Here is a 12,000-nt window from a genome sequence, read left to right as displayed (position 1 = left end):
TGTTCCAGGTATTAACACTCAGATAAACCATGTCTAAACTTATTCATTCAACAAATAACCCCAAGCACCCTGCCACCCCATGCCAGGCACTGTGCTAACATAGAAAGAGAGCAGTGATGAGGAAAAGCACACTCTTGCAAGCATGGAGTTTAGATCCTACAGGGAAGACAGACTGCTTAAACAATTATAATTTGGCTCACAAATGCTGTGAAAAATACAGAATAGTATGGTTCCCGCAGCAGGAGAATCTAATCTTGTCTAAGAAGGCAGTCAGCAAAGGCAGAAAGGGTATTAAAACTGTCAGAAAAAAAAGAATAGTGCACAACCAGACAAAGGGGGTTGGGAGACTATCTCCTACAGAGAGAAGCAACAGGTGTAAAAGCCTAGAGCTGGAAGAGAACAAGGTAGATTCAATAAGTGAAAGACATTTCATGTGTTGCAGTGCAAAATGTGGAGGACATAGTGATGACAGGGTGGGCTCGAGAAGGGAGCAAGCATCAAATCGTGGAGAAGTTCGTAGCTTATTTTAAGAGTTTTTTATTTATCCTAAAAGAAATGAGAAGACTTGAGTCTGGGCTGCAACAGAGATTTGAAAGTGTCTAGGCTGCAACTGTAAATACGGAGTCTAATTGAGATAAATCAGGAAGGACCAAGGGAGTTGTGGTGGAATGGACAGAAGTTTGAAGAATCCACAGATACATAAGAAGTAGAGGCACCCTAATTAGATTACCTGGACATTCAAGATACCTTCTGGGAAGCCAGCTTAGGAGAAAAAGATGGTTGTATCACACAGTGGGACTCAGAGTGGGGTGCCAGGAAGAGATGTGGCAGAGCTGACAATGTCCATCTGGAACACTGCACACTGTGGGAACTCTGCCCTCACCTGAGTCCAACCTCTGAAGCTTGCCTCTTTCAGGCCTAGGACCTAGCTGGTACATGTGTGGCCCTTCCCACTCCCTATCTTACCCACCCTTCCTACCAGAGCCAGCTCATCTTATGATAACTGAGATGTCTACATTTCTAAACAGTTGCCTTGTCACTATCAAAGCCATTTAAGATTCTGAGCTTTTTTAACTACTTAACTTTCATTTATTTGTATGTTAATGGTCTCTCATATCAAAAGATTAATTCAATTTTATATATAACAAGTAAAGCATACCTTATATGTAATTATAACTATTTTAAAATTTATTTTATTATTTTTTTAAGATTTTATTTATTTATTCATGAGAGACACACACAGAAGGGGGGGGGGTGCAGAGGGAGAAGCAGACTCCGTGCACAGAGCCTGACATGGGACTCGATCCCAGGTCTCCAGGATCAGGCCCTTGGCTGAAGACAGTGCTAAACCACTGAGCCACCCGGGCTGCCCTTTAAATTTGAAACCTTTCATTAGAATCCATATTAATTTAACAGTATATTTCCTAATGTTTATGTACATTATGCATGTATGTTTTAAATCAACTGCAATTTTAAGGAAATCCTCATCCTATTTGACAATTTATGTTATAAAAGCTTATGTAAAAACTAAGACAGGAAATGCTTGTGCATTCATTTCCCATGTTCTTTCAGCACCTGTAGAACAATGAAGGCCCCAACATATAAACGCTGAGCTCCAAAACTATGACTAGGAGGTCAGTTATTTGTGATGTCTCCTCAGTATGTGGTTTGGGACAGGGTGGGGTGGGACAGAGGCTGAGTGGGCCTGGACCAGAAAAGTACTAGTCGGGAGACAAAGATGAGCTCCATGCTGGATCTGGCAGGGTGTACACGGGCAACCAGGATTGCCAGCCCCTTCTGACCCCTGTTAACACTGATCTGGCTAAAAGCATTTCCCTGAATCCAGATTCACACATGAGAAGTAGGGACTAGGGCAGGCAAATGCTAAGGATTTGATCCTGAGAGTATAAGGCAGTAAAAGGGACAACAGGCAAGGAGGTGGATAAACTTAAGCACTGTCAGCTAGAGGGGAGGGAAGCTCCTAAAGCCATGTGGTCAGTCAGTTGTTTCCCAGGACCTAAAACGTAGAAGAGCTAAGTCCAGCTGAAAATAATTGTGCTGCTGTGCACACCACCACCACCCATCCCCAAGCACTGCACAATTAGCCCTGTATTCGATGAACATTTACTAAATAAACATGGAAATCATTAAACTATTTTGGTTTCATTTTCTCTTTCTTTTCACTCTAGCCAGTTGCTTACCTAGTAGTCTATCATTTATGAAGACACTGAATACATAAAATTGTAGGAGAAAAAGCACAGACCTGACACTTCATCTATATACCTCCTTCCTGTGAATGCCAAATTACTGTTATAATTGTAACTGTCCAGATTCCCCCTGCCTGCCCTACTTTCTCACACACATACACACACTCAAGTTTTAATCCTAAATCTGCTCACTGAAGTTCTGTACCATTATACCCACTAACAAGGCCCTGCTCTCAACACCATGTCTCGTTCAATCCCCTAGTCAACATTTAAGAACGGCCAATAACCTCTTCCTGGCCAATCTCGATGCTCTGGATCTCCCTTGCCTACCTTCTCAGACACAGATGAAACTCTTGCCAATATTATGAGGCTGCCTTTAACAGGAAGCTGTTCTAGATTGAAGAACATAGTTTTTCTCACTCATTTTCTCCCCTATAGATCAAGAAGACTCTTGGCAAAAGAAAAAGTATAGTGCGGTTCTAAACGATTCATGACCCCTACCCCTTCCCCCACCTCCACAAATTAGGATGTGCTCAGATACAAGGAAGGGAACACATGGATTACAGTGGCTTACACCCTCATCTTTTTAAACTTTCCTAATAAAATAATCCCAGCATTGCTCTGATTGCTCAGCAATATCGAGAAGGACCCACGTTCTTTTCATCCAGCTATTTCACTATCCTTAGCATGCTGGCATTAATTTGTCAATATTGTCTCACAGTTGCAAACTGACTACCCCAGATCCAGGCATTCTATTTTCAATTGGCAGTGCTGCATGCAGGAAACAAGTAGCTGAGGTTAAAAAAAAAAATTTAATTGCTCCCTTTCATGAGCCCAAATCTCTTTATACAAAGAGGCAAATCTTTATCAAAGGCTCAGAAGATTGCTTTTTACCTTTCATTGGCCCCTGCCCAACCTTAGAACAATATTGGCAAAACAAAACTGAGCCTTTCATGGATTAACCCACTGGGAATAAGCACATCTCTGCCAAAATAAAATTGCAGTGCTTTAGAAAGGAAGTAGGAAGCTAGATATTGAGTAGACAACTAACCGTGCCTGCCATGCATCACCCAAAACGATTTTGAGAAATGTGTCACTGGATTGTCTGGGCTTCCTTGATCCTTTCTCCCATTACTAAGGAGCATGTAAGTAAAATTACAATGTGGCATAATTCTAAGAGCACGTTATATTTATCCTTTCCGTGTATAGTCTAGTCCTTAAATAAATGCAATAAAGAAATATATTTCTAAGAAGATGTAGAATAAATCAGAATAGAGAAATAGCTGAGTTCCTGAAATGCTATATATACACTACATCATAATTTTTTATTTGTTTACTTTGCCATTTCAGCTCTGCTTTATTGAATTCTGGGTTGCTCAGTTACTTCAATGGATAGTTGATGCTGTAAATTAAGTTCTCCACCCTCTCAATCTGTGAAGAAGCATTCCATTCAACATTTACTGAGGGTCTAAACACTTGAGAAAGGTTGCATATGCAAAGCAACTCTGAAAATTCCAGACAAAAATAATCAATCATATAAATATATCTATAATATAGTTTTGATTCTCAGGTATGGAGTTTTCTTAGAGTAAGCCACATCAGTCTTTCAAATTACGTATCTTTGAATAATGACTGTGTTCCTTCTTTATTTCTTTCTCAATCTAATATCTTCCGCTTTGTCAGGTTTTGTTCCTTCCCCGTTAATAGTGACTCTATTTATTTTAATCTATTTATTCCTCATTTTTCAAGTTTAAGTTAACAGATGGAGAGACAAGAAACTTACAAACATCTGCACAGAAACTCTTTACCTATAGCTCCTGCTGCAAGTAAAACTGATTTCAATTGTAGGGTATTTGAAAATTTCTCTCACAGGCACTGTAAGTGCAAGTTTTCAGTGTGAGAACGAGTTCTCACCTAGGCTCTCACTGTCAGGCATGTTCATGTTCCTAACCAATCATCCATACCACTAGAGCAGGGGTATAAACAGACCCTTGACAGTAAACAACAGTTCTGATATCACAAAGATGTTTATAAAAGTCTGTTTAAAATCACTGGAAAGTATTACGTGTATGGGCATTATATTAATCATATAACTGCACATAAAATAATTAAAAATTACTGATTGCATTTGCATTCACTGAATAAAAAGAGCCCATTACCTAGAAAAACTCTAGAGAGACCAAAATGTGGCTACGAATTGTGTAACACCATTTTTGTTCACATAATAATGAGATTTTAGTAATATCTGGGTATTAGATTAGCTGATTTTTCCCAATAATACCCAAAATTAAAGTTAGTGAGTACCCTATTACCACAGCAATCATCTGTGTACCACACCTGCCTACTCCTAATGTGATAATAATATTCCTTCTGTGGCTCCTTTTCCTCTGCCACCTCTGGGATGTTGGGATCCCCAATGCTCCTACCCCTGGCTCCATTCTCCCCGTGAGTCTCATCTATAGCTAGAACTTCAACTATGAATTAAATGTCAGTGGATCCTAAGTCTATATATCTACTTACAGCCTACACATACCTTTTGACTTTAAGGACCATCCCTCTACCTTCTTTCTATGTAATCCTTGTATATTGAGGGAATGGCCTACACTCAGACTAACCTGAACTTTTCATCCTATAAATTTATTTCAGTGTTCACTATCCAGATTCAAAGCATTGCAATAAATTCAGTAAACTGAGATTGGAGACCTCATTATCCCAAATGCCTCTATGTCCCTTAATCATTCTCTGAAACCATTCACAAATATCTGAAGGCCTATTCTAAAAATCATGTATATATGTCTGACCTCCTTTTAGTTCTCTCTATCATAGATCGATTTCAATCCATCATTCTTCATATGGGATTTGGTAAGTATATTTAAAACTGGTCTCCTTGTCTCCAATCACTGCTATGGTCAGAAACATCCTCTCTGCCCCACTTCCATGTGACAAATATTTATTGAGCACCTGCTGTGTGTGAGGCTTTGGGGTGGGCACTGAGTAGAGAGTGCTAAGCAAATCAAAACCCACTCCTCAGTGAACTTAAACTCTAGCTCAGGAGATAAGGTAGCAATTATATAAACAAACAAATAATCTACAGGGGATGTTTGGGTAAAGAAAAACTAGTGGAGAGTGCTATGTATATACAGTGGTCATTGAGGGGTATCATTTAGAATAAGATCTCTAGGTAGGAAAGAAGCCAGCCACAAAGACATTCAAAGAGAAGAACATAACAAAGGTCTAAGGCTAGAATGAAGCCCATGGTGGCTGGGGCAGAGTAAATAATGGGGAAGTCATATGAGACAAAGTGGGAGAGGTAAATTTAGGTGAAATCATCCACAGCATCACAGGCCATGAGCACAAGCCTGAATCTAATGTGAAACATAACTGGAAACCAGGGAAGGGTTTTCAGCAAAGGAGTCACATGATCTGGTTTACATTCTTGAAAAATCACCAGAATTATTCCCCAATCCCAATATGAGGGTCAATCCTCTGCATCAAAAAAGTTAGGGATCCCTGGGTGGCGCAGCGGTTTAGCGCCTGCCTTTGGCCCAGGGCGCGATCCTGGAGACCCGGGATCGAATCCCACGTCAGGGCTCGCGGTGCATGGAGCCTGCTTCTCCCTCTGCCTATGTCTCTACCTCTCTCTCTCTCTCTGTGACTATCATAAATTAAAAAAAAAAAAAAAAGTTATCTGATTGCTGATGAATGGAGTGACCACATGTTCCAGCATGCTCAAGTGAGTCCTGGTTTCCGCCTGTTGTCCTAGTATAATCACTTATAGTTCCCTATTTTCACTCTCACAAAGGTCCTAGGGAGACAATAAAATGTGTACCATCAACTTACTGATACGAAATAAACTAAAATGGTCCTTAGGTTGACATTCAAGGCCCTTCTGAATCTGGTCCCAATTCACTTCTCTTTGTTCTCCCTCATGGTGTTCTGGCCACTTATGCAAAGTAATGCTAGCAGTATCCTAAATGGAACATGTATTCTTTACTGCTCTGCCTTTGGTCATGTTCCTGCCTCTTGCTGCATGCTCTGTGACCACTAACTAGTAGATAGATCCTTGAGGACCAGACCTGAGAAGTCTTTTCAAAAACCAGGCAGAATGAATGCCTTCTTGCTCTTTGTTTTGTCAATATCTTTATTAAAGCATTTATCTTGCTGGGTTAATTATTTATAGATCTATCTTCCCTGCTAAATGGTAGGTACTTAAGGGCAAGGACAGCACATCCTCTTATGTGTTTTTTGGGGTCCCATCACCCACTGCATATCTGGTCCATAGCTGGTACTTGATATATGACTGCTAGATGAATTATTTAATATAAACTCAACATAACATACATAGTAAAATAATAAGGTTCAGTAATGAGATTTTAAATTGTATCCAGTAAGCTTAAAACATTATTGTCTTCACATCTAGATATTTTCATTCTTCAACTTCATCTCAGCATCCAATGTAGCCTCATTCATTGGGTAGTAACAATAAACTTTTAATGAATGACTATAGGTAAAAAAATCTTTATAGGGCAAAAAGAAGAAGTCTAGGTTTAAGAAACTAAACAATTTCTAAATAATTGTGAAGATGAAATAAAAACAGAATTGGTAGGCAGCCCTGGTGGCCCAGCAGTTTAGTGCCGTCTTCAGCCCGGGGTGTGATCCTGGAGACCCGGGATCGAGTCCCACGTCAGGCTCCCTACATGGAGCCTGCTTCTCCCACTGCCTGTGTCTCTGCCTCTCTCTCTGTGTGTCTGTCATGAATAAATAAATAAGTAAATAAATAAATCTTAAAAATCAAAAACAGAATTGGTATAACCACTGTGAAAAACAGTATGGAGGTTCCTCAAAAAATTAAAAGTAGAAATATCATATGATTTAGTAACTCCACTATTGTATATTTACCCAGAGAAAACTAAAATCCAAACAAGAAAAGATACATGCGCCCATATGTTAGTGCAGCTTTACTTAAAATAGTCAAGACATGGGAGTAACCTTAGTGTCCATCAATAGATGAATGGATAAGGAAAATGTTACATGCACATACACACACACACACATACACACACTCTGGACTATTACACGGCCATATAAAAGGATAAGATCATGCCATTTTAGGCAACATGAAAGGACCTAGAGGGTATTACACTAAGTGAAATAAATCAGACTGAGAAAGATAAATACCTTATGACTCCAATCACAAACAGAATCTAAAGAAAAAGAATAAACCAACAAAAAGCAGAATCAGACTCATAAATATAGACAACAAACTGATGGTTCCCAGGGGGAGGAAGTTGTGAGGAGGGGAAAGAGGCTGGGGGACTAGGCGAAATGGGTGTAGGGAAGAGGGAGATACAGTCCTCCAGTTATAGAAAGATTAAGCCCTGGGAATAAAAAGGCACAGCATAAGGAATACAGTCAATGATATTGTAATAGCAACATAATGGGACAAATGGTCGCCATGCTTTTGGTTAATACAGCATAACATATAAATCACTAAACTGTATACCTAATACTAATGTAACACGGTGTGTCATCTATATTCAATCTTTTAAAAATTAAATTTAAGAAGTAAACAATAAAAGGGCACCTGAGTGGTCAGTCAGTTGGGCTACCAATTCTTAATTTCAGCCCAGCTCATGATCTCAGCGTCATGAGATCCAGCCCCCCACTGGGCTCCACATTCAGTGTGGAGTCGGCTTGAGATGTTTTCCCTCTCCCTCTGTCCCTCCCTCAAATGGATAAATAAATCTTAAAAAAAAAAAAGTCAACAAAAAACCCAGAATAATATATTGCCAAAGACATTTTCATATACTCACCACTCTTGTTTTATTTTATATATACATATATATACTCACCACTCTTAAACACTTCTGCACACATTCTGCTTAGAAGAAGTTTGTGGCGTAATTGCAGAACTTCAGCTTCCAAGACCTGGACTTTTGATCTCCACGTTGACTCCTGCTCAGACACCACCTTCGCAAGGTGCTCTGTGTATTCTCTGCTGCTTGTGTCTGCTGGTGTTGAGCGGATAATTGCCAAGGCCAGAGCCAGCTTTGATGTTCTCAAATACCATGTTTGATCATCCATCCTGGCTTTTGTCCCTATCAGTTAGTAAGAAAAAAGGCTGTAGAAATTTCTTTTAATTTTTGCAGTGCATTTCACTTGCTCAAAATTGATTTTGCAGAGTAACACTAATTAATAAGTTTGTAATACAACTTGACACCAAATAACGGAAAAAAAATTTCTCAGGAACTAGAGAGTATGAAAAAATATGCAAAACAAAAATGCATGCACATGCATATTAAGTGTACTAAATTGAAAATAGTCGGTTCAGACAATTTGACAAATTCTTGGGGTGGAAAAAAACACACATTAATTCATTTAGTGTTTTCTAACCAGAGGCACATATCAGAGTCTCTAAGGAAGCTTTTAAAATAAATACATATGTATATATCTGGTCCCATCTCCCCAAAATTCAGATCCAGCAAATCTGGGAAGGGCACTGAGGCTTTTACATTTTGAAGGGAGTCAACTCTGTATTCAGAACCACTAGACTCAATCATTTAAATGTAAACCCTTCTCCTCCAACCCATTTTGCTAAAGTCTTATACTCCCTGCTTCTCAGTCCTGCATTCCTTCATGAACCATGACCTATTTGCTACTATTCCTGCCTTTAACCAGGCCCCTCCAAGCTATACTGAGAACAATCTTTAAAATATTTGCATCATTTAAATTGTGGCTGTGCCTTGATTCTGCACCTCCAAAGATTTCCAATTGCCACCACGAGCAGACTTTCCAAACCAGCACTGCATCCCAGTCTTGCTCTAGAAATGTATTTGTGAACACATGACAGACCACTGCATTCACTGAATGAATACTATGGCTCATACTGAAGTATAAACCCCATGTGGGCCTCCACAAGGGGGAGCTTTGCACATAAAATGTGCTACATAAAAATTGGTAATGAATAGTACAATGGTCCCAGAAAATTTAGGACCTTTGGTTGCCACATCTATTCTAACAAATTCAAATCTTTACTCCACATTTCAAACTTTATTTTCTTTAATTACTCAAACCTTTCCTTCCACTGTGGTTAAATCATGCTCATACAAGCAGATGCACACTGCCTAAGCACATTCCCATCCACATCTCTGCTCCTGAATTTTTCCCCATTGTAATACCATGGTTCTCATAGCTGACAAAACCCTGGCTGCGCATTCTTCAAAGAACAGTTCATATACCACCATATTAAATATTTTCAGATTTATTACCACCTATAGAACTGTGTACCTATCTGATATTCTATAGTTTAGCACTGAAAATACACAACCTAAGAAGAAGCATAATACTGTCTTATTATAATCAGAGGTCAACTCAAAAACATGTATGAAATGTTCATCACAAAATAATTTATAATTGAAAACTAGGACCAACAACCAAACAGTTAAGTAAATAATGGTATGACCACTCAAATGAATATTATCTATTAAAATAGGGTTTTTCAGAGATATTTTTTATTAGTATGAGAAAGTACTAATGATATGCTGAGTGGAAAAACAGTGAGGACAAAAAATTATATGTATAGTAGGATCCCAATTATGTAAAAATTGGGATATACAAAAATGTAAATAGGATCTATCTCTACTACATAATTATTGGTGATTTTTATTTTCTTACAGATACTTCTCTAAATTTTCCTAATTTTTGGCAATGAATATATACCAAATTATAATTAGAAAAATATTCATCAAGAATAGATTTCCAAAGACACCTGGGTGGCTCAGTGGTTGAATGTCTGCCTTTGGGTCAAGTTGTGATGCCCAGGTCCTGGGATCAAGTCCCGCAACAAGCCCTCCTTAAGGAGCCTGCTTCTCCCTCTGCCTATGTCTCTGCCTCTCTCTGTATGTCTCTCATGAATAAATAAAAAAGTCTTAAAAAAAAAAAAAAAAGAGAAGAGATTTCCAAAAGCAAAGTATGGCTGCTACACTTTTAGGCTTTTACAGCTGTATAGGATACCCAGGACTAGATGATGTTAAGAGGAACAAACTAATTAAAATTATAGCTGCACTTATTTTGGCTTTCACAGCAACCGTGTCACTTGTCTGGTTCATCCCTCATCTGCTTGTCAGTGATGGAGCCAAGACTCTCTGCCTCTCAATACTTTAGGAAAGCACCTATGTGCAGAGAGCACAGAGCACAGATGACCCTCTTGATAGAGAAGTAAGCCTACCATTAAATGGATCAGCACTAAAAATAACAATAATAACAATAATGAAAATAATAAGTAGTGAATTTAAAGTGGTTTGGTTAGAAAAGGATCTGACTTTCAATTGTCAATGGTAGAAATCTAGGCTAAAAACTAAAAAGAAAAAAACTCTAGTTATTAGCATAAGAGGACAAAATTCTCTGGATAACAGAAACAGAGCAAACTCCCTGTCATCTTGCAAAGATATTTAATTAATTGATTTAAGCAAGCTGATTAATTAAATGTTCTGATTTTTAAGTCATCGCATATGATTTGTTTAGGGTCTTAAAATCATTCTGAATGTCAGTCAACAAAAAAGAGATCAAATTATATATAAAGTCTTTCTGGATTATAACTATCCCAAGGTCCCTTGTCTGAACAATAATTAGAACTGTATCACAAGTGAACAGAAATGATTGCTAATACATATGTTGGTACAGCCTTCGACCACATAAATTACACTCAAAACAGATATAGAACTATAACCTTAACCAAGCAGAAGCAGGCATTTTAAACTGCTTCCTTGTATTTTAGAGTGTGTATGTGTGTGTGTATATCTGTGTGTTTATAAACACGTGCCATTTTTATCTAAGAATAGCATTCCTATCCTCAAAGTACCATTTGCAAGGTAAAGATAATTCTATTTCCCCTGAAATTTCATGGAAAAAAAATAAGAGCTTCCTAAACATATTCTCTACTTAATTGAGGAAAGATCGGTAGTAACTTTCAGATAGTCTTTTTAAAATTCAATTTATGCTCAAATAATTAACATAAATAATTAAAATGAACATTAAATGTTCCCCAAGAAGGTATTTAGTGTCTTTGAATTCTTAACAGTAGAAAACACAAAATTTTAACAGTCTTTATAGAATACAGCATTAGCTCAAATGAGCTTTCTTTTTCTTTACATTTGGGAACAAGCCAATGTCCCCATTGGGCTACAGAGAAATCTAGTCACATTCCTTATGACCCCTGTATTCTCCTTCAGGCAGTGCATGAAGAAATAGATACTCTACAAACAGTATTTGGGCAATTTTTATCTACCTTATTTTTCTTAACCTAATTTTCCCCTATTGAATTTCAATTTGTATCAACTAACCAATTCTCTAAACTATCAAAACTGTTTTGAATTATAATCCTGAATTCTAAATTCTTTCCTCTCCAAGATCACTGATTAAAATTCCATGAACTTAAAAACTCCAGATCATTCCTATATAAGAAATTTAAATTAGGTAACCATTCAGAAGAGTATTTCCCTAATGTGTATCCAACACCTTCAAAATACTTATCCCCCGTTAGACCACCAATACAAGTTCTAAGATATTAAAAACATGACCAGGGCTAGATACAAAATGCTATGCCCATAGATGATCTTACAGGATTATTTGTAATTACCAAAACAAAACAAAATCTGTCACCAGCTTGAATATCTCACAATAGAGATGCATTAAATTGTAACGTAATATACAATTAAATTGAAAAAAAAATTTTAATATTTAAAACTATGGGAAAATACTTCCCTCATGATGTCATAAAACAGTATATAGAGTA

General features: G+C 37.8%; 1 protein-coding gene across 4 annotated transcripts in view; it reads right to left on the bottom strand.

Moving 5' to 3' along the window:
- The window catches only part of MEI4 (meiotic double-stranded break formation protein 4), a 207,708-nt gene that overhangs the window by 169,816 nt on the left and 25,892 nt on the right, over window positions 1-12,000 (bottom strand). For all 4 annotated transcript variants that reach the window (XR_005367934.1, XM_038554567.1, XM_038554569.1 and 1 more), the window contains exon 2: window positions 8,060-8,305. Coding sequence is in view for 3 of the 4 variants with exons in the window: in XM_038554567.1 (XP_038410495.1) it covers window positions 8,060-8,291 (232 nt within the window). In the remaining variant the exon portion in view is untranslated. The remainder of the gene's footprint in view (window positions 1-8,059; window positions 8,306-12,000) is intronic.

The sequence above is a fragment of the Canis lupus genome, chromosome 12 (assembly GCF_011100685.1).
Source record: "Canis lupus familiaris isolate Mischka breed German Shepherd chromosome 12, alternate assembly UU_Cfam_GSD_1.0, whole genome shotgun sequence".
Taxonomy (NCBI): domain Eukaryota; kingdom Metazoa; phylum Chordata; class Mammalia; order Carnivora; family Canidae; genus Canis; species Canis lupus.
This window is presented reverse-complemented; position numbering and strand designations above follow the sequence as displayed.